General features: G+C 30.1%; 1 protein-coding gene across 1 annotated transcript in view; it reads right to left on the bottom strand.

The window, feature by feature from the left end:
- Positions 1 to 16,820, bottom strand: part of pank4 (pantothenate kinase 4 (inactive)) — a gene marked incomplete in the record, with an annotated part of 25,194 nt that extends 8,374 nt beyond the window's left edge. The window contains 8 exon segments of the mRNA XM_062965679.1: positions 214 to 295; positions 3,138 to 3,319; positions 4,792 to 4,945; positions 7,043 to 7,135; positions 9,122 to 9,305; positions 12,567 to 12,775; positions 14,747 to 14,829; positions 16,636 to 16,820. Of these exon segments, the coding sequence (XP_062821749.1) occupies positions 214 to 295; positions 3,138 to 3,319; positions 4,792 to 4,945; positions 7,043 to 7,135; positions 9,122 to 9,305; positions 12,567 to 12,775; positions 14,747 to 14,829; positions 16,636 to 16,819 (1,171 nt within the window).
- Positions 16,821 to 24,702: the final 7,882 nt, after the last annotated feature.

Below are 24,702 nucleotides of genomic sequence, written 5' to 3'. Positions count from 1 at the left end.
CTTCTCTCCTTCCTTCCTTCCTTCCTCTTTCTTTCCTCCTTCCTCTTCTCCATTTTTTCCCTCCCTCCCTTGCTCTCCTTCTTCTTCTTCTAGTGGGACTTGAGGCATAAGTTCCAATGAATCATTTGGGCCACATAGTTGTGCCTCTGTTTGTAGTCTGTCTGTGCGATTCCACAGGACAACACAGTGACAGGACACGGCAACGGCACTTACTGTCTTGTTCTGCTCCTTTTAAAAACGCCCCGATGGCTCCCAGGTAGCCTTCATGTCTCAGGAACAAAGCCTGGACGTCTCCCTGTCGCAAGATAAAACACGAAGATGTGGAATAGCAAAGCATATACAGTTTACGTTAGAGTAAAATTGCAAATTTGTAAAAAAAAACTGTTATTATTGACTCCAATCTAGGACAAGAGAAAAAGGTGCACAAAGCTCTGATCCTAAAGCCACTCTACAAATCCTTGGAAACTATCACCTCAGATCTATTTTTTTTTTTATTATTATTATTATTATTATTATTATTATTATTATTATTATTATTATTTATGAGTAACATTTACCGTATATTACATTATATTATCAATATTATATGCATAGGATAATGTTAGTATTATATATTATTAAATTACTAGAATGTATTACATTATATTATCAATATATGTATATACAATATATTATTTATTTATTTATTTGCGACATTTATATACAGTAGAGTCTCACTTATCCAACGTAAACCGGCCAGCAGAACGTTGGATAAGCAAATATGTTGGATAATAAGGAGAGATTAAGGAAAAGCCAATTAAACATCAAATTAGGTTATGATTTTACAAATTAAGCACCAAAACATCATGTTAGACAACAAATCTGACAGAAAAAGTAGTTCAATACACAGTAATGCTATGTAGTAATTACTGTATTTACAAATTTAGCACCAAAATATCATGATGTATTGAAAACATTGGCTACAAAAATGTGTTGGATAATCCAGAACGTTGGATAAGCGAGTGTTGGATAAGTGAGACTCTACTGTACCGCCCTTCTCACCCTGAAGGGGACTCAGGGCGGTTTACAAGTATATAAACATACAATATATTATATTATACAACTACAGTAGAGTCTCACTTATCCAAGCTAAACGGGCCAGCAGAAGCTTGGATAAGCGAATAACTTGGATGATAAGGAGGGATTAAGGAAAAGTCTATTAAACATCAAATTAAGTTATGATTTTACAAATTAAGCACCAAAACTTCATGTTATACAACAAATTTGACAGAAAAAGTAGTTCAATACTCAGTAATGTTATGTTGTAATTACTGTATTTACGAATTTAGCACCAAAATATTGAAAACATTGACTACAAAAATGGCTTGGATTATCCAGAGGCTTGGATAAGCGAGGCTTGGATTAGTGAGACTCTACTGTATATCGCAATATTATTAGTAATATTGCATGTAATACAAATATACAATTATAATAGCGAATTATAATTATTATTACATTGTATTACATCATAATATTATTATTATTATATTATTAGTATAGGATAACATTAGTATTATATATTATTATAATGTATTACATTATACTATCAGTATTATATGCATATACAATATATTATATTATTAGTGTAAGATAACATCAGTATTATATATTATATTATTATTATAATAATGTATTAATTATATTATCAATATTACATGTATATACAATATATTATATTATTAGTATAGGATAACATTAGTATTATTATAATGTATTACATTATATTATCAATATTATATGTATATTCAATATATTATATTATTAGTATAAGATAATATTCGTATTATATATTATTATAATGTATTATATTATCAATATTATATGTATATACAATATGTTGTATTATTAGTATAAGATATTAGTATATATTATTAGAATGTATTACATTATATTATTATATTATTATTAGAATGTATTACATTATATTATCAATATTATATGTATATACAATATATGATATTATTAGTATAAGATAACATTAGTATTATATATTATTATAATGTATTATATTATTTTATCAATATTATATGTATATACAATATATTATATTATTAGTATAAGATAATATTCGTATTATATATTATTATAAGGTATTATATTATCAATATTATATGTATATACAATATGTTGTATTATTAGTATAAGATATTAGTATATATTATTAGAATGTATTACATTATATTATTATATTATTATTAGAATGTATTACATTATATTATCAATATTATATGTATATACAATATATGATATTATTAGTATAAGATAACATTAGTATTATATATTATTATAATGTATTATATTATTTTATCAATATTATATGTATATACAATATATTATATTATTAGTATAAGATAATATTCGTATTATATATTATTATAAGGTATTATATTATCAATATTATATGTATATACAATATGTTGTATTATTAGTATAAGATATTAGTATATATTATTAGAATGTATTACATTATATTATTATATTATTATTAGAATGTATTACATTATATTATCAATATTATATGTATATACAATATATGATATTATTAGTATAAGATAACATTAGTATTATATATTATTATAATGTATTATATTATTTTATCAATATTATATGTATATACAATATATTATATTATTAGTATAAGATAATATTCGTATTATATATTATTATAAGGTATTATATTATCAATATTATATGTATATACAATATGTTGTATTATTAGTATAAGATATTAGTATATATTATTAGAATGTATTACATTATATTATTATATTATTATTAGAATGTATTACATTATATTATCAATATTATATGTATATACAATATATGATATTATTAGTATAAGATAACATTAGTATTATATATTATTATAATGTATTATATTATTTTATCAATATTATATGTATATACAATATATTATATTATTAGTATAAGATAACATTAGTATTATATATTATTATAATGTATTATATTATTTTATCAATATTATATGTATATACAATATATTATATTATTAGTATAAGATAATATTGGTATTATATATTATTATATTGACCTAGGATTTTCTCTAGTGAAAAAAAAAATCCCAAGTTTTCCGTTACCTTGGAGAAGAAATTAATACTGTAGGTGATGGTGCGCATGGTGACCGGGTGTCCTCGGATGAAGAAGCCTCCGAAATAGATCTTGTTCAGGTTGTGGAGCTTGGCGTAGAGACAGGCCAGTTGTCCAATGTCGTTGCTGATCATGTGGAGCAAGCTTTTGGCCATGTCTTCTTTGGAAAAGTCTAGAAAGATACATACATACATACATACATATATACCGTGTTTCCCCGAAAATAAGACCTCCCCAAAGAATAAGACCTAGCAGGGTTTTGGGGGGATTGCCAAATATAAGGCCTCCCCTGAAAGTAAGACCTAGCAGCTAAGGCTGCAGCAGAGTTCCATTGGGAAGCATGGCTGCAGGGCTAAAGCAGCACTCATACACCGAGGCTTGAAAACCTTCCGTGGCTGCTGCCTGCGCTGCCGTTTCTTCCTTCTCCGTCCTGGCCATGCTGGCCATGCTCTCTTCTTCCCAGAGGCTTCTGATTGGCTCCTGGAGCCAGGGCAAGGGAGGGTGGGAGGGAGGGAGGGAAGGAAGAGGGCTTTCGTGCTGCTGCTTTTGCTCCTTAAAGGTACAGGACGCATTGGGATTCTCCTCTCATCCTTATTCCTATCCTATGCCATGAAACTGATTATTTTATACTATTATTCTATTGCCATATTATTATCATCATATTCTGTTACTATTATTATATCCCATTATTATATTATCCTATTAATATATTTTAAATCATTATATTATATTTTTCTATTATTATTATTATATCATTATATTATTATTCTATTATATTTTTATATTATTATTCTGTTATTATTATATTCCATTTTATATTACCCTATTAATATATTTTATATCATTATATTCTATACTATTATTCTATTATATTATCATATTATTATTTTATTATTATTAGCATATTCTGTTATTATTATTATATTCCATTTTATATTATCCTATTAATATATTTTATATCATTCTATTCCATTCTATTATTCTATTATATTATCCTATTATTATTATATTATTATGCTATTCTGTTATTATATCCCATTATTATATTATCCTATTAATACCATATTATTATCATTTTCTGTTATTATTATATCCTATATTATATTATCTCATTAATATATTGTATATCATTATATTATTATTATATTATCATATTATTATTATAGTATATTATATTATTCATCATTCATGACTACGTTGAAACTAGAATAGAGAGAAATCAGCGTGGAAACCTTGTGAAACCTAAATTACAAGAGGTACCATAGATTGTTGTACATGTAAATAATGGTAGTAACAAGAAATTCATGATAGGATTCATAGTTTGTCTAGTTATGCTGGTTTGTGATGACAACTACTTTACAGTATATAATAAATGTTCATTTTGTTGTTATAAATGTGAGCTCTTCTTCATGGAAAAATAAGACATCCCCTGAAAATAAGACCTAGTGCATTTTTGGGAGCAAAAATTAATATAAGACCCTGTCTTATTTTCGGGGAAACAGGGTACATACATACATACATACATACATATATATATATATATATATATATATATATATAGATGGTTAGCTCTATGAGGATTCCCGTGAATCAATTAGGAATTAGGCTTGTGCACAAATTCGGAGTGGCTCGTTTGCTTCGTACCTTTGTCTGCGGTGGCAGATTTCCCGAAACTGCTGGCGATGAGATTTCCGCTCAAGCCAAGGGTCTGGTAGGCCCCGCCGTAGACGTCCTTCACCAGCATGTCGACATTGGTGTGCTGACCCTTCGAAGCCAGATGCAGCAGCTCGTCGAATTTCTAAAACAAAACGAAATCCATCCTGATTCATTCTGCAATTCACACAAAGGGAGGTGGAGATGGCCACCACCTTCCTTGCAATAGGAATATATGGCGAGATTTGACAACAATGTGCCGCTTCAGGCAAAGCAAAGAACTGGAGTGGACCAGAAGGTCCCATTAATAATAATAATAATAATAATAATAATAATAATAATAATAACGACAATAGAAATGTGCTGCTTCCGTTGAAGCAGAGAGATGGAGTGGACAAGAAGGTCCCATTAATAATAATAATAATAATAATAATAATAATAATAATAATAACGACAACAGAAATGTGCTGCTTCCGTTGAAGCAGAGATGGAGTGGACAAGAAGGTCCTAATAATAATAATAATAATAATAATAATAAGGATAATAACAACAACAACAGCAGCAGAAATGTGCTGCTTCAGTTGAAGCAAAGAGATGGAGTGGACAAGAAGGTCCCATTATTATTATTATTATTATTATTATTAACAACAACAAAACAACAACAACAACAGAAATGTGCCGCTTCAGTTGAAGCAGAGAGATGGAGTGGACCAGAAGGTCCCATTAATAATAATAATAATAATAATAATAATAATAATAATAATAATAACAACAACAGAAATGTGCTGCTTCAGTTGAAGCAGAGAGATGGAGTGGACCAGAAGGTCCCATTATTATTATTAATAATATTAATAATAACAATAACAATAACAACAGCAGCAGCAGCAGCCGAGAGATTAAGTGGACAAGAATGTCCCATTAATAATAATAATAGTAATAACAACAACAACAACAACAGCGGAAATGTGCCGCTTCAGCTGAAGCAGAATGATCAAGTGGACAAGAAGATGCCATCAATAAAAATAATAATCATAATAATAACAACAACAGCAGCAGCAACAATGTGCCACTTCAGTTGAAGCAGAGAGACAGAGTAGACCAAAAGATGCCATCATCATCATCATCATCATCATCATCATCATCATTATTATTATTAACAACAACAGAAATGTGCCACTTCAGTTGAAGCAGACAGATGAAGTGGACAAGAAGGTCCCATTATTAATAACAATAATAATAATAATGATGATAATAATAACAACAACAACAACAACAACAGAAATGTGCCGTTTCAGTTGAAGCAGAGAGATGAAGTGGACCAAAAGATGCCATTATTATTATTATTATTATTATTACTATTATTATTATTATTATTATTATTATTATTATTATTATTATTAACAACAACAACAACAGAAATGTGCCACTTCAGTTGAAGCAGAGAGATGAAGTGGACAAGAAGGTCCCATTATTAATAACAATAATAATAATGATAATAATAACAACAACAACAGCAGGAGAAATGTGCCGCTTCAGTTGAAGCAGAGAGATGGACAAGAAGATCCCATTAATAATAACAACAACAACAACAACAACAGACAACAACAACAACAACAGAAGCTGAAATGTGCCGCTTCAGTTGAAGCAGAGAGATGGACAAGAAGATCCCATTAATAATAACAATAACAACAACAACAACAACAACAACAGACAACAACAACAACAGAAGCTGAAATGTGCCGCTTCAGTTGAAGCAGAGAGATGGACAAGAAGATCCCATTAATAATAACAACAACAACAACAACAACAGACAACAACAACAACAGAAGCTGAAATGTGCCGCTTCAGTTGAAGCAGAGAGATGGACAAGAAGATCCCATTAATAATAACAACAACAACAACAACAACAGACAACAACAACAACAGAAGCTGAAATGTGCCGCTTCAGTTGAAGCAGAGAGATGGAGTGGACCAGAAGATGCCATTAATAATAATAATAATAATAATAATAATAATAATAACGACAACAACATAAAGTCATAGAAAGCCCAAAAGGGCCACCCAGTTTTCATCATCATAATCATCACCATAATATGATGACTTATTATTATCTTTATTATTATTTAGAATTATAGGCTTGTATGGGAAACATAGGATCATAGACATCCCATTCAATAATAATAATAATAATAATAATAATAATAATAATAATGACAAGCAGAAGTGTCCTTTCTCATATTACCTTTGTTTTGGTAAGCAATGCTCCAAGGCCCCAAAATGTGCCTCCGCCAATAGAACTGCCGCCGATCCATTCAAACTTATCTTCTGTTTCCACCTAGAAAAGGGGATTAGCAAAGGTAAATATCGGTTATTATTTTGCAACCACACACAATATGAACCATATGACACAGCAAACAAGATGTATATACTGGATTTCGTATCACAAAATCACAAGTCGAACACTTCTCAAGTGTTTAGGACTGTGTGATATTATTATTATTATTATTATTATTATTATTATTATTATTATTGACACAAAGACATAGTATGACACTGTAAACGAGATATATATGCAGGATTATTATTATTATTATTATTATTAACACAAAGACATAGTATGACACAGGAAATGAGATCTATATGCTGGATTATTATTATTATTATTATTGACACAAAGACATAGTATGACACAGCAAATGAGATCTATATGCTGGATCATTATTATTATTATTATTATTATTATTGACATAAAGACATAGTATGACACAGGAAATGAGATATATATGCTGGATTATTATTATTATTATTATTATTATTGACACAAAGACATAGTATGACACTGTAAACGAGATATATATGCAGGATTATTATTATTATTATTATTATTATTATTAACACAGAGACATAGTATGACACAGGAAATGAGATATATATGCTGGATTATTATTATTATTGACACAAAGACATAGTATGACACAGTAAATGAGATATATATGCAGGATTATTATTATTATTATTATTATTATTAACACAAAGACATAGTATGACACAGGAAATGAGATATATATGCAGGATTATTATTATTATTATTATTATTATTAACACAAAGACATAGTATGACACAGGAAATGAGATATACATGCTGGATTATTATTATTATTATTATTGACACAAAGACAATACATACATATATATACATAGTATATATATCATACATATACTATGTCTTTGTGTCAATAATAATAATAATAATGCATTATTATTATTATTATTATTATTATTGACACAAAGACAGAGTATGACACAGCAAACAAGATAGATATGCTGGATTTCGTATCACAAAATCACAAGTTGAACACTTCCCAAGTGTTTAGGACTGTGTGATGTATTATTATTATTATTACTATTATTATTATTATTATTACTACTATTATTACTATTATTATTATTATGACACAGCAAACAAGATAGATATGCTGGATTTCGTATCACAAAATCACAAGTCGAACACTTCCCAAGTGTTTAGGACTGTGTGATGTATTATTATTATTATTATTATTATTATTATTATTACTACTACTACTATTATTACTATTATTATTATTATGACACAGCAAACAAGATAGATATGCTGGATTTCGTATCACAAAATCACAAGTCGAACACTTCCCAAGTGTTTAGGACTGTGTGATGTATTATTATTATTATTATTATTATTATTATTACTACTATTATTACTATTATTATTATTATGACACAGCAAACAAGATAGATATGCTGGATTTCGTATCACAAAATCACAAGTCGAATACTTCCCAAGTGTTTAGGACTGTGTGATGTATTATTATTATTATTATTATTATTATTACGACTATTATTACTATTATTATTATTATGACACAGCAAACAAGATAGATATGCTGGATTTCGTATCACAAAATCACAAGTCGAACACTTCCCAAGTGTTTAGGACTGTGTGATGTATTATTATTATTATTATTACGACTATTATTACTATTATTATTATTATGGCACAGCAAACAAGATAGATATGCTGGATTTCGTATCACAAAATCACAAGTCGAACACTTCCCAAGTGTTTAGGACTGTGTGATGTATTATTATTATTGTTGTTGTTGTTGTTGTTGTTATTGTTATATAGCATTATAGAGAAGGCCCCTCAATAATAATAGTAATAACAATATAGAATAATAGATTTGGAAGACAGCACAACGGATCTGCAATAATACAAATAATAGTAACGGTGACTAACAATAATAATAATAATAATAATAATAATAGTAAATGGACTTGGACCTACCTTGACTATAGACACCCCAGATCCAATATTAACAAGCAAATAGGGGAAAATGTGTGGATGGTTCATCTGAAACCGGAACTCAGGATCCGCGTCCTTCATGTACACAAAGGCCTCGTTGGGGATGTTCTTGAGCACAAAGTTACATCCTTTAATTAAGCAAGTCATGACGTCTTCTTTATCTAACCTGAAAAGGTAGAAGACACAAGTCGGGGTTTTTTGTTTTACAATTTGTCTGGGGGTTGGTGCTCATCTCCATTTCTAAGCCAAAGAGCCGGCGTTGTCCGTAGACACCTCCAAGGCCATGACTGCATGGAACGCCGTTACCTTCCCGCCGGAGCAGTACCTATTGATCTATGTATTAATATTATTATATTGTGTTATTATTAGTATTGTATTGTATTACATTATAATATCATTATCAATATTATATGTACATCTATATATATATAAAAGAGTGATGGCATCACGGCGACCCACAAAACAACAAAAACACAGGCCCCCCAACCTTGAAATTTGACAACACAACCCATCATCCACGCCTCTAGGTTGATACAACAAAAAGAAAAGAAAAATAAAGTCCTAATTAGAGAGAGAGGAATATTTGCTTTTATCAAATTGCTGCCAGTTAGAAGGCTAAGCTCCTCCAACTTGGTCTCCTAGCAACCCAATAAAAAATAATAAAAAACACTAAAAATAATTTAAAACACTAAAAATTAATACAATAAAATAATAAAATATAATAAATAAAAAGATAACTTACAATAAAATTAATTAAAAAAATACAAATAACGTCAAATAAAAATTACACAACAATTTTTAACCAATACCACCACCACTTTGCCACAGCAACGCGTGGCCGGGCACAGCTAGTACAATATATTCTGTTATTAGCATAGTACGATATTAGCATTATATATTACTATATTGTACTATAGCAATATACTATAATATTATTAGTAATATTAGATGTAATATATAATATATAATTGTAATAGTGTATTATTATTATTAGTATTATATGGTATTACATTATAATATTTGTATCAATATTATATGCATACACAATATATCATATTATTCCCATAGCACAATATTACTAAATGAAAGAACAATACAATATTTAAAAATATAAACAATTTTAACCAACATACAGTAAACCTATCAGGTTGGCGCAGTGTGTTAAAGCGCTGAGCTGCTGAAGTTGCGGACCGAAAGGTCGCAGGTTCGAATCCAGGGAGCGGAATGAGCACCCGCTGTTAGCCCCAGCTTCTGCCAACCTAGCAGTATAATATAATACTAATAATAAAACAATATAATAATATTAATATATAGTAATATATAATGCTAATATTGTGCTATGCCAATAATAAAATATATTGTATGTACATATAATATTGATAATGGTATTATAATGTAATACAATATAATACTAATAATAACACAATATATTAATGTATAGTAATATATAATGCTAATATTGTGCTATGCTAATACTGTATTGTGTATGCATATAATATTGATACTAATATTATAATGTAATACCATATAATACTACTATTAATAATACACTATTACAATTGTATATTATAAATTACATGTAATATTACTAATATTATAGTATATTGCTATAGTACAAAAATATAGTAATATATAATGCTAATTTTGTGCTATGCTATTAATAGAATATGTTGTATCTACATATAATATTGATAATGATATTATAATGTAATACAATATAATACTAATAATAACACAAAATAGTAATATTAATACATAGTAATATATAATGCTAATATTGTGCTATGCCAATTGTAAGTACATATAATATTGATAATGATATTATAATGTAATACAATAATACTAATAACACAATATAATAATATTAATATATAGCAATATTTAATGCTTATATTGTGCTATGATAATAATAGAATATATTGTATGTACATATAATATTGATAATGATATTATAATGTAATACAATAATACTAACACAATATAATAATATTAATATATAGCAATATTTAATGCTTATATTGTGCTATGCTGATTGTATGTACATATAATATTGATAATGATATTATAATGTAATACAATATAATACTAATAATAACACACTATAATAATATTAATATATAGTAATATATAATGCTAATATTGTGCTATGCTAATAATAGAATATATTGTATGTACATATAATATTGATAATATTATAATGTAATACAATATATTCTATTATTAGCATAGCACAATATTAGCATTATATATTACTACATATTAATATTATTATACTGTGTTATTAGTATTATATTGTATTACATTATAATATCATTATCGATATTATATGTACATACAATATATTATTAGCATAGCACAATATTGTAATACAATATAATACTAATAACACAGTATAATAATATTAATATGTAGTAATATATAATGCTAATTTTGTGCTATGCTAATACTGTATTGTGTATGCATATAATATTGATACTAAAATTATAATGTAATACAATATAATACTAATAACACAGTATAATAATATTAATATGTAGTAATATATAATGCTAATATTGTGCTATGCTAATACTGTATTGTGTATGCATATAATATTGATACTAAAATTATAATGTAATACAATATAATACTAATAAAAACACAATATAATAATATTGTAATAATAATTGGTTGAAATCCTTCCATAGGTGGTATATTACACCCCAAAAGTTAGGGAAAATGTATAAGGGAACTCAAAACTCCTGCTGGAAATGTAAAGACCACATTGGATCGTACTATCATGTTTGGTGGACATGTAACGAGGCTGGTAAATTCTGGAAAATGAATCATACAGAATCTCAGAAAATATTAGGGAAAAAATTTCCAATGAAACCAGAATACTATTTACTAAATCTGACAGACTCAGAAACAACATTTAACGCAAACGATGACAAATTGTTTACATATATTAATACAGGTGCAAGGATTATCTATGCAAAACATTGGAAATCACAATTAATTCCGGGGAAGGAAGAATGGCTTGAGAAAATTGAAGATATAAGGGACATGGATGAACTAACATTTTTACTGAAGATGCATAGAGGACAGCCAATAAAAAAGACGGACTGGGACCAATATAAAAAGTATATGGACATGCAGTAAGAAACAGGCCTTGTTACGGAAGAATTAATTTGGATATACCAATACAATCAGGACTGAAAAACAATTATAAAGTTGACTTAAATGGATCCCCAAAAGGGAAGAAGGGAAGTACAATAAGTATGTAAATGTTTATGTGTGGGGTTTTTTTCTCTCTTTTTCTTTTTCTCTTTTCTCTTTTTGGATGCTGTAGCTTTTAATGGTTATGTGTTGTAGAAACTCAATAAAAATCATTAAAAAAATAATATTTAAATGTTTGAGGACCCCTGTCATAGGCATGTCAACGTACTTTAATCCCAGCTTCCTCTCAATCAGGTCTTTGAATTTGTAGGCCCCGCCGCCGGTGGCTTTGATGACTTTTGTTTCCGTGTTGACCAGGTGGTCTTTGATGAAATCCAGGCAGGTCTCGATGTAGGTGTTCTCAAACTTGATGAAGTGCAGCCGGGCCGTGATCTCCTCTTGGACGGTGATTTCGTACGGCGACTCGGGTTCTATGTCCTTTTTTGGGAGGAACAACAAAGGAAAGACAGACGACAACCAAAGAAGAAAGTCCAACCCCTTGCCGTGCGGGAAAAGCACAACCAAAGCCCTCCCGACAGATGGCCATCCAGCCTCTGCTTAAGAGCCTCGAGGGAAGGAGCCACAGAAAGCATATTCAACTGTCCATCAGCTATTATTATTATTATTATTGACACAAAGACAGAGCAAACGAGATCTATATGCTGGATTTCATATCACAAAATTACAAGTCAAACTTCCCAAGTGTTTAGGAATGTGTGATGATAATAATAATAATAATTATAATAATGTGATAATAATAATAATGACACAAAGATAGAGTATGACACAGCAAACGAGATCTATATGCTGGGTTTCGTATCACAAAATCACAAGTCAAACCCTTCCCAAGTGTTTAGGACTGTGTGATAATGATAATGATAATGATAATAATAATAATAATAATAATAATGTGATGATGATGATGGTGATAATAATAATAATAATAATAATAATAATAATAATAATAATGACAACAAGACAAGAGTATGACACAGCAAACGAGATCTATATGCTGGATTTCGTATCACAAAATCACAAGTCAAACACTTCCCCAGTGTTTAGGACTGTGTAATAATAATAATAATAATAATAATGTGATAATAATAATAATGACACAAAGATAGAGTATGACACAGCAAACGAGATCTATATGCTGGGTTTCGTATCACAAACCCTTCCCAAGTGTTTAGGACTGTGTGATAATGATAATGATAATGATAATAATAATAATAATAATAATGTGATGATAATAATAATAATAATAATAATAATAATAATAATAATAATGACAACAAGACAAGAGTATGACACAGCAAACGAGATCTATATGCTGGGTTTCGTATCACAAAATCACAAGTCAAACCCTTCCCAAGTGTTTAGGACTGTGTGATAATGATAATGATAATAATAATAATAATAATAATAATAATAATAATAATAATAATGTGATGATGATAATAATAATAATAATAATGACAACAAGACAAGAGTATGACACAGCAAACGAGATCTATATGCTGGATTTCATATCACAAAATCACAAGTCAAACACTTCCCCAGTGTTTAGGACTGTGTAATAATAATAATAATAATAATGTGATAATAATAATAACAATAATAATAATGACAAAAAGATATAGTATGACACAGCAAATGAGATCTATATGATGGATTTCGTATCACAAAATCACAAGTCGAACTCTTCCCAAGTGTTTAGGACTAAGTGATGATGATGATAATAATAATAATAATAATAATAATAATAATAATAATGTGATGATGATGATGATGATAATAATAATAATAATAACACAAAGATAGAGTATGACACAGCAAACGAGATCTATATGCTGTATTTCGTATCACAAAATCGCAAGTCAAACCCTTTCCAAGTGTTTAGGACTGTGTGATAATAATAATAATAATAATAATAATACTGTGATAATAATAATAATGACACAAAGACAGAATATGACACAGCAAACGAGATCTATATGCTGTATTTCGTATCACAAAATCACAAGTCGAACCCTTCCCAAGTGTTTAGGACTGTGTGATAATGATAATAATAATAATATGATAATAATAATAATAATGTGATGATGATGTGATGATAATAATAATAATAATAATAATAATGACACCAAGACAAGAGTATGACACAGCAAACGAGATCTGTATGCTGGATTTTGTATCACAAAATCACAAGTCGAACACCTTCCAAGAGTTGTTGTTGTTATTATTATTATTATTATTACTATTAATGCTCTAAGTCCTAGACTCCAGAGCAGCAGAAAGCAAGCTCGTCTCCTCCAGATCAAACCAGATGATTAATTATAATTATGATTACACTATTTCAATAGCACTGTATATGATTGATGCCAAAGGACAACGAAACCCTCGCCTTACCTTCCCAGTCTGATCGAAAGAGCGCACTCGGGCGACTTTATGTTGCACCGTCGAATAATACGCCAGTTTGGCTAATGACCCACCTGCGAAAAATCCAGAAACAGCTTCCTAAGCTCCACAGAGATACTCGCAGGAACACCCCAGCAAGCAAGAGTCCAAAAGTGGCAGGCTAAAACCCAGAACAACAATCCATGGCTGGTAACTGATGAGAAACCCTCCTGGGCACATGAAAGGCAGGGTGGCTTGGAAGGCATGAACAGACTGCACTCTTATTATTATTATTATTATTATTATTATTATTTTATTGTTGTTGCTATTATTATTATTATTATTAATAATAATATTTATTCATTTCTATCTCGCTTTTCTCCTGTGTGTGGGATTCAAAGCAGCGCACAACGTATAAAATTAATAAAAATACATCCGACCACAATATGCAATCAGTCAAAATGTCATACCCCGATATAAAAAACCCAATTAACATATCTAATAAAAATAATTTTAAAATATACAGCAAGCACCATTTAACAATATCCATAACCTCCTGCCACTGAAGCTCCCTTCCGCCTTCAACGTCAATCAGGGCCAGCTCACACCTCCCAACCGAAGATTTCCCCCGGGTAGGAAGCAGCCAGGCTTTGAAGCTGCGAGGCTACTCAGTGCTAACCAAGCTGGCCAATGGCAACATTCACACTTCTTGCCATGGCTCTGCATGTCAAGGGTGCCAGACCGCAGCCTCTTCGGGGCCTTCAACGTCAATCAGGGCCAGCTAACACCTCCCAAAGATTTCCCCCAGGCGGGAAGCAGCCAGGCTTTGAAGCTGCGAGGCTACTCAATGCTAATCAAGCCAGCCAATAGCTACATTCACACTTCTTGCTATGGCTCTGCACGCCAACCAGGGCCAGCTAACACCTTCCAACCAAAGATTTCCCCAGGTAGGGAGCAGCCAGGCTTTGAAGCTGCGAGGCTACTCAATGCTAATCAAGCCGGCCAATAACTACATTCACACTTCTTGCTATGGCTCTGCACGCCAACCAGGGCCAGCTAACACCTTCCAACCAAAGATTTCCCTGGGTAGGGAGCAGCCAGGCTTTGAAGCTGCGAGGCTACTCAATGCTAATCAAGCTGGCCAATAACTACATTCACACTTCTTGCTATGGCTCTGCACGCCAACCAGGGCCAGCTAACATCTTCCAACCAAAGATTTCCCCCAGGCGGGAAGCAGCCAGGCTTTGAAGCTGCGAGGCTACTCAATGCCAATCAAGCTGGCCAATGGCAACATTCACACTTCTTGCTATGGCTCTCACGCCAATCAGGGCCAGCTAACACCTTCCAACCAAAGATTTCCCCCAGGCGGGAAGCAGCTAGGCTTTGAAGCTGCAAGGCTACTCAATGCTAAAAACAAACCACAGACCACCTTCTTATAGCAATAATATATATATATATATATAGTATAATGCCTAGTTTTTAACTTTGTTTATGTTTTAAAATACATTACAACTGATAAATAAATATTTCCCTCATTTGGGCTTTCCCTCACTCGAATTAGAATTGTACCAAAGGCCCTTGAAGGAACCTTGTTTATCCTTCTCAGGTTGCGCGCTAAACACACTGGGATTTGTAGTCTTTTCGCGCCCTAATGCTATAGCGGTAAATGGAGACAAGGACTACTTTTCCCGTCGGCCCCCGCGCCGCCCGCTCCTCCTGCAACTTCGCAGTGCACGCCGGGAATTGGAGTCCGCGTCCCCTTGACAGCAAAGGCGAAGCAAGGGCTGAGGACTTCACTTCCCGGCGTGCTTTGCGCAGCGCTTGTCTTGCCTCAGTTCTCTCCCTCAGGGAAGGAAGGCGACGACGGTGGCGGCGGGAAAAGGCCGCGCCCGGGCGCTCACCGATATCGATGGCGAAGCGCTTGGCGTTCTCGAGGTTGCGGAAGATCTCGTCCGGCGGGAGGGTGATGCTCTTGTCCAGGCCGCCGCCTCCGGAAGCCACGCCGGCCCCGCCGCCTCTCCGGCCGCCGCTTCGCCCGCCGCGCTCCGCCATCTTGGATTCATCGACCCGCTCGGCCGCCCTCATTAGCCATGCAAATTTATGCGCATAGATTTGCATCTTAAAACCAGGAAGGAAGCCAAAGGCAGGATCAAAGTAAACAAACAGAGATAAGTCTAATATTATGCCAGGCTTATAATATAATATATTGTATATACATATAATATTAATAATACTATAATGCAATACAATAATAAGAATAAGAATACAATATAAGTATAATATTTTATTATATAATAATAATAATATAATAATAATAATATAATAGTATAATGTAATACAATAATAAGAATACAATATAAGTATAATATTTTATTATATAATAATAATAATATAATAATAATAATATAATAGTATAATGTAATACAATAATAAGAATACAATATAAGTATAATATTTTATTATATAATAATAATATAATAATAATATAATAGTATAATGTAATACAATAATAAGAATACAATATAAGTATAATATTTTATTATATAATAATAATATAATAATAATATAATAGTATAATGTAATACAATAATAAGAATACAATATAAGTATAATATTTTATTATATAATAATAATATAATAATAATATAATAGTATAATGTAATACAATAATAAGAATACAATATAAGTATAATATTTTATTATATAACTAATAATACCCTATGCTTATATATATACAGTATATATAGTATATAATATACAACTTAATTTATAATAAAATAATATAATATATTGTATATACATATAATATCAAGAATACTATAATGCAATACAATAATAAGAATAAGAATACAATATAAGTATAATATTTTATTATATAATAATAATAATATAATAATAATATAATAGTATAATGTAATACAATAATAAGAATACAATATAAGTATAATATTTTATTATATAATAATAATATAATAATAATATAATAGTATAATGTAATACAATAATAAGAATACAATATAAGTATAATATTTTATTATATAATAATAATATAATAATAATATAATAGTATAATGTAATACAATAATAAGAATACAATATAAGTATAATATTTTATTATATAATAATAATAATATAATATTATAATGTAATACAATAATAAGAATACAATATAAGTATAATATTTTATTATATAACTAATAATACCCTATGCTTATATATTTACAGTATATATAGTATATAATATACAACTTAATTTATAATAAAATAATATAATATATTGTATATACATATAATATCAATAATACTATAATGCAATACAATAATAAGAATAAGAATACAATATAAGTATAATATTTTATTATATAATAATAATATAATAATAATATAATAGTATAATGTAATACAATAATAAGAATACAATATAAGTATAATATTTTATTATATAATAATAATAATATAATAATAATAATATAATAGTATAATGTAATACAATAATAAGAATACAATATAAGTATAATATTTTATTATATAATAATAATAATATAATAGTATAATGTAATACAATAATAAGAATACAATATAAGTATAATATTTTATTATATAACTAATAATACCCTATGCTTATATATATACAGTATATATAGTATATAATATACAACTTAATTTATAATAAAATAATATAATATATTGTATATACATGTAATATCAATAATACTATAATGCAATACAATAATAAGAATAAGAATACAATGTAAGTATAATATTTTATTATATAATAATAATAATAATAATATAATAGTATAATGTAATACAATAATAAGAATACAATATAAGTATAATATTTTATTATATAACTAATAATACCCTATGCTTATATATATACAGTATATATAGTATATAATATACAACTTAATTTATAATAAAATAATATAATATATTGTATATACATATAATATCAATAATACTATAATGCAATACAATAATAAGAATACAATATAAGTATAATATTTTATTATATAATAATAATATAATAATAATAATATAATAGTATAATGCAATACAATAATAAGAATACAATATAAGTATAATATTTTATTATATAACTAATAATACCCTATGCTTATATATATACAGTATATATAGTATATAATATACAACTTAATTTATAATAAAATAATATAATATATTGTATATACATATAATATCAATAATACTATAATGCAATACAATAATAAGAATACAATATAAGTATAATATTTTATTATATAACTAATAATATTGCAGCAATTGTAATATATGATATGCTATTAATATAATATATGCACCTATAATTTGATCATACTATTGTAATACAGCATAATATTACTATGCTTATATATATAGTATATAATATACAACTTAATTTATAATAATATATAATAATATAATATATTGCATATACATATAATATTAACAATACTATAATGTAATACAATAATAAGAATACAATATAAGTATAATATTTTATTATATAATAATAATAATAATATAATAGTATAATGTAATACAATAAAGAATAAGAATACAATATAAGTATAATATTTTATTCTACAACTAATAATATTGCAGCAATTGTAATATATGATATGCTCTTAATATAATATATGCACCTATAATTTGATCATACTATTGTAGTACAGTATAATATTACTATGTTTATATATATATATATATATATATATATATATATATATAGTATATAATATACAACTTAATTTATAATAAAATAATATAATATATTGTATATACATATAATATTAATAATACTATAATGTAATACAATAATAAGAAAAAGAATACAATATAAGTATAATATTTTATTATATAACTAATAATATTGCAGCAATTGTAATATATGAAATGCTATTAATATAATATATGCACCTATAATTTGATCATACTATGGTAATACAGTATAATACTAATAATAATACAAGTATAAAATTACATATATATTATATGTAATATTATTAATAATATTGCAGCAATAGTAATATATGATATGCTTTTAATATAATATATTATATGCACATATAGTATTATATATATATATATTACATTTACTATTACTAATATTGCAGTACAGTGGTCTAGTGCAATATAGTAATATAGGATAGTAATATTGTGCTATGCTATATTATATTATATTATATACATATAATATTGATGATATAATGTAATACAGTACAATAATAATAATACAATATAAGTACAATATTTTATATATTACATGTAACATTACTAATATTGCAGTATAGTGGTCTAGTGCAATACAGTAATATAGGATACTAATATTGTGCTATGGTAATAATATAATATATTGTATGTACATATAATATAGGTCATAGTATTGTAATACAATATAATAATAATGCAGTATAATAATATAATTATTATATATATTACATGTAATATTACTATTAATATTGTAGTGCAGTGGTCTAGTGCAATATAGTAATATATGATAATAATATTTTGCTATGCTAATAATATATATAGTATATACATATGATATTGATCACACTATTTTAATACAATACAGTGATAATAATAATAATAATAAAATATATTTTATATATTACATGTAATATTACTAATTACATTGCAGTACAGTGGTCTAGTACAATATAATAATATATGATATGATAATATTATAATATATTGCATGTACATATAATATTGATCATAGTATTGTAATACAATATGATGCTAATAATAATACAATATAAATATATTGTACTACAGTACTACTAATAATAATAATACAATATAAGAATACATATTTTATATTTAATATTACTAATAATATTGCAGTATAGTGGTCTAGTACAATATAGTAATACATGATATGCTAATAATATAATGTATTGTATGTATATATAACTTGTAGGCTGCTCTGAGTCCCCTTCGGGGTGAGAAGGGTGGGATGTAAATGTCGTAAATAAATAATCTTCTATACACACAATAAAAGTGAAAATATGTATATATGTGTGTGTCTGGGGTGTCCACTTACACAGACAAGCTCCCACTTCCACCAGATGTAGACCCTGCAAGCAGGGCGTATTAGCATCGAGCTCTTGATGTCTCATAGGCCCAGTGCGCAGGGCCTACAGTCGAGCGCCAAACACTTGATGCTTGTAGGTCCTGCCTGCCGGGCCTATGAGCGTTGAGCGCTTGACTGTAGGCTCTGTACAAGCATTGAGCGCTCGATGTCTCATAGGCCCAGCTCGCAAGACCTGCAGTCGAGCGCCAAACACTTGATGCTTGTAGGTCCTGCCTGCTGAGCCTATGAGCGTTGAGCGCTTGACTGTAGGCTCTGTACAAGCATTGAGCGCTCGATGTCTCATAGGCCCAGCTCGCAAGACCTGCAGTCGAGCGCCAAACACTTGATGCTTGTAGGTCCTGCCTGCTGAGCCTATGAGCGTTGAGCGCTTGACTGTAGGCTCTGTACAAGCATTGAGCGCTCGATGTCTCATAGGCCCAGCTCGCAAGACCTGCAGTCGAGCGCCAAACACTTGATGCTTGTAGGTCCTGCCTGCTGAGCCTATGAGCGTTGAGCGCTTGACTGTAGGCTCTGTACAAGCATTGAGCGCTCGATGTCTCATAGGCCCAGCTCGCAAGACCTGCAGTCGAGCGCCAAACACTTGATGCTTGTAGGTCCTGCCTGCTGGGCCTATGAGCGTTGACCCTGGACAAGCATTGAGCAGTCAATGTCTCATAGGCCCAGCTTGCAGGGCCTACAGTTGAGCGCCGAATGTCTATAATACCTCTATAATGTATATAATATCTACATCGATGATGGACGTGGATCAAACTTGGCATACAGAACCCCCATGGCTAATTCAACCTCCTGGGGGGGTTTGAGAGAATTGACTCACGATAGTGGGAGTTGTAGTTCACCCTACATCCAGAGAGCACACTCAACCCCACCGATGATGCATCCAGAGCAAACTTGCCCAACATAACAAACGTTTAAGTCCTGCTGGAGTTTCTCATCAGGGATTAAGCTGGCATGAGTTGTAGTTCACCCACAAACTCATGCATTTGGCTTCCAAAATGTCCCATTGAAATGAATGTAGCAAATAGGAGGCTGCAATACTGAGACATGGTCACAGGAGGGAGCCAAAGAGCAGGTTTGCTCTCTGCCTCCATCCAGTGGCTACGCCTGAGCATTGCAGCCTGAGTTTCCCATTGGTTTCATTCATTTGAATGGAAGCTTTTGAGGTCCTTCCATCCCTTTTGGCTTTATAATAATAATAAATAATAAAACTTTATTATTTCTATTCCTTGTCTCTCTCATATGTAGATAGATAGATAGATATGGATAGATAGATATTCATGTTAATTTCCTATTTTCTAATGCTATTATTATTTAATAATATTTAATTTAATTATTTAATAATAATCTATACACATAATAAAATGAAGCCCCCGATGGCGCAGTGTGTTACAGGGCTGAGCTGCTGAACTTGCTGACCAAAAGGTCACTGGTTCAAATCAAATATATATAGAGAGATATAGATATTCATGTTATTTTCCTATTTTCTAATCCTATTATTATTTAATAATATTTAATTTAATTATTTAATAATAATCTATACACATAATAAAATGGAGCCCGCGGTGGCGCAGTGTGTTAAAGTGCTGAGCTGCTGAACTTGCTGGCCGAAAGGTCACTGGTTCAAATCAAATAGATATAGATATAGATATATTCATGTTAATTTCCTATTTTCTAATGCTATTATTATTTAAAAATATTTAATTTAATTATTTAATAATAATCTAGACACATAATAAAATGGAGCCCGCGGTGGCGCAGTGTGTTAAAGTGCTGAGCTGCTGAACTTGCTGGCCGAAAGGCCACTGGTTCAAATCAAATAGATAAGAGATAGATATAGATATATTCATGTTAATTTCCTATTTTCTAATACTATTATTATTTAAAAATATTTAATTTAATTATTTAATAATAATCTATACACATAATAAAATGAAGCCCCCGGTGGCACAGTGTGTTACAGGGCTGAGCTGCTGAACTTGCTGACCGAAAGGCCACTGGTTTGAATCCAGGGAGTGGAGTGAGCTTCCACTGTTAGCCCCAGCTTCTGCCAACATAGTAGTTCGAAAACATGCAAATGTGAGTAGATCAATAGGTATCGCTCCGGTGGGAAGGTAACGGCGCTCCATGCAGTCATGACTTTGGAGGTGTCTACGGACAACGCCGGCTCTTCAGCTTAGAAATGGAGATGAGCTGGATAAGTATAGGGTTTCTCCCCAGTGTGGGTCCTTTGATGTGAACGTAGATGTCCCCTATGTATGTATTTGTGTGTCTGGGGTGTCCACTTACACAGACAGGCTCCCACTTGCCCCAATAGCTATAGCTGTCACAACTCAGGAGATACCAATGACATTGCAGGTTATAGTTCACTATAACATGCTATGAACATGTCCAAAGGTCCTGCATCCAGATGCTGGAAATAACAGAAGAAGCCTTGCCTTTGTTTGTGTATCTCATGTGATTCTAAAGGCATTGAATGTTTGCCTCAGTATGTAAATGCTATAATCTGCTCTGAGTCCCTTAGGGGAAGAAGGGCAGAATATAAATAAAGTATATTATTATTATTATTATTATTATTATTATTATTATTATTATTATTATTATTATTATTGACACAATGACATAGTCTCGACGCAGAAAACAAGATAGATATGCTGGATTTCGTTTCACAAAATCACAAGTCAAACACTTCCCAAGTGTCTAGGACTGTGTGATGTATTTTCGGATGATGCGTGCAGATCCCAGTAGGGTGGCCTTTTGCAGCTGGCAGATCGTAATTTTGTCAATGTCTATTGTTTCCAAATGCCGGCTGAGATCTTTTGGCACGGCACCTAATGTGCCGATCACCACCGGGACCACCTGCACTGGTTTCTGCCAGAGTCTTTGGAGTTCAATCTTGAGGTCCTGAGAGCGGCTGAGTCTTTCCTGTTGTTTTTCATCAATGCGACTGTCACCTGGGATGGCGACATCAATGATCCAAACCTTTTTCTTTTCCACAACTGTGATGTCTGGTGTGTTGTGTTCCAGAACTCTGTCAGTCTGGATTCGAAAGTCCCACAGTAGCTTTGCGTTATTATTATTATTATTATTATTATTATTATTATTATTATTATTATTATTATTATTATTATTATTGTATGACACAAACAAGATAGATATGCTGGATTTCTTATCACAAAATCACAAGTCGAACACTTCCCAAGTGTCTAGGACTATTATTATTATTATTATTATTATTGACACAACGATGTTGTATGACACAGCAAACAAGACAGACATGCTGGATTTCGTTCCACAAAACCACAAGTCGAACACTTCCCAAGTGTCTAGGACTGTGTGATGTATTATTATTAATTAATATTATTATTATTATTATTATTATTATTATTATTATTATTATTATTATTACATTGATGTTTTCCGCATGTGATGGGTTCCGCATGACTCCCCATTTCCAAATGTGTGTGGAAATGGATCCCACGGTCCATCTCATGAGGTCCCAATTGGCCACTTCCAGCTGAAGCATAGCATAGAATTGACTGGAATATGTAGAAAGATTCCTAGATTCTTTGTGATATTTAGGCAAAACTGTGTGGCAACAGTTCCACGGATTGTACTATAAATTCAAGGGAAGGGAGACAATGGCAAGATCGTGAGATGCACCATCTGCAATAGACTTTACGATGCGATATCTGCAAATACAGATGGATAGAAGGGAGCTGTAGTTAACCGCTAGCTACAGAAGATCTTATTGACCAGAAGGTCAGGGTGAATTCCCACCATCAGCTCTAGCTTCTGCTTACATAGCAGTTCGAAAGCAGCAGTGTGAGTAGATAAATAGGTACCGCTTTATGGGGAGGTAAAATGCGCC

The sequence above is a fragment of the Anolis carolinensis genome, unplaced genomic scaffold (genome assembly GCF_035594765.1).
Source record: "Anolis carolinensis isolate JA03-04 unplaced genomic scaffold, rAnoCar3.1.pri scaffold_15, whole genome shotgun sequence".
Taxonomy (NCBI): Eukaryota; Metazoa; Chordata; class Lepidosauria; order Squamata; family Dactyloidae; genus Anolis; species Anolis carolinensis.
Note: the sequence above shows the minus strand (reverse complement) of the source record. Positions and strands in the feature narration are given on the sequence as shown.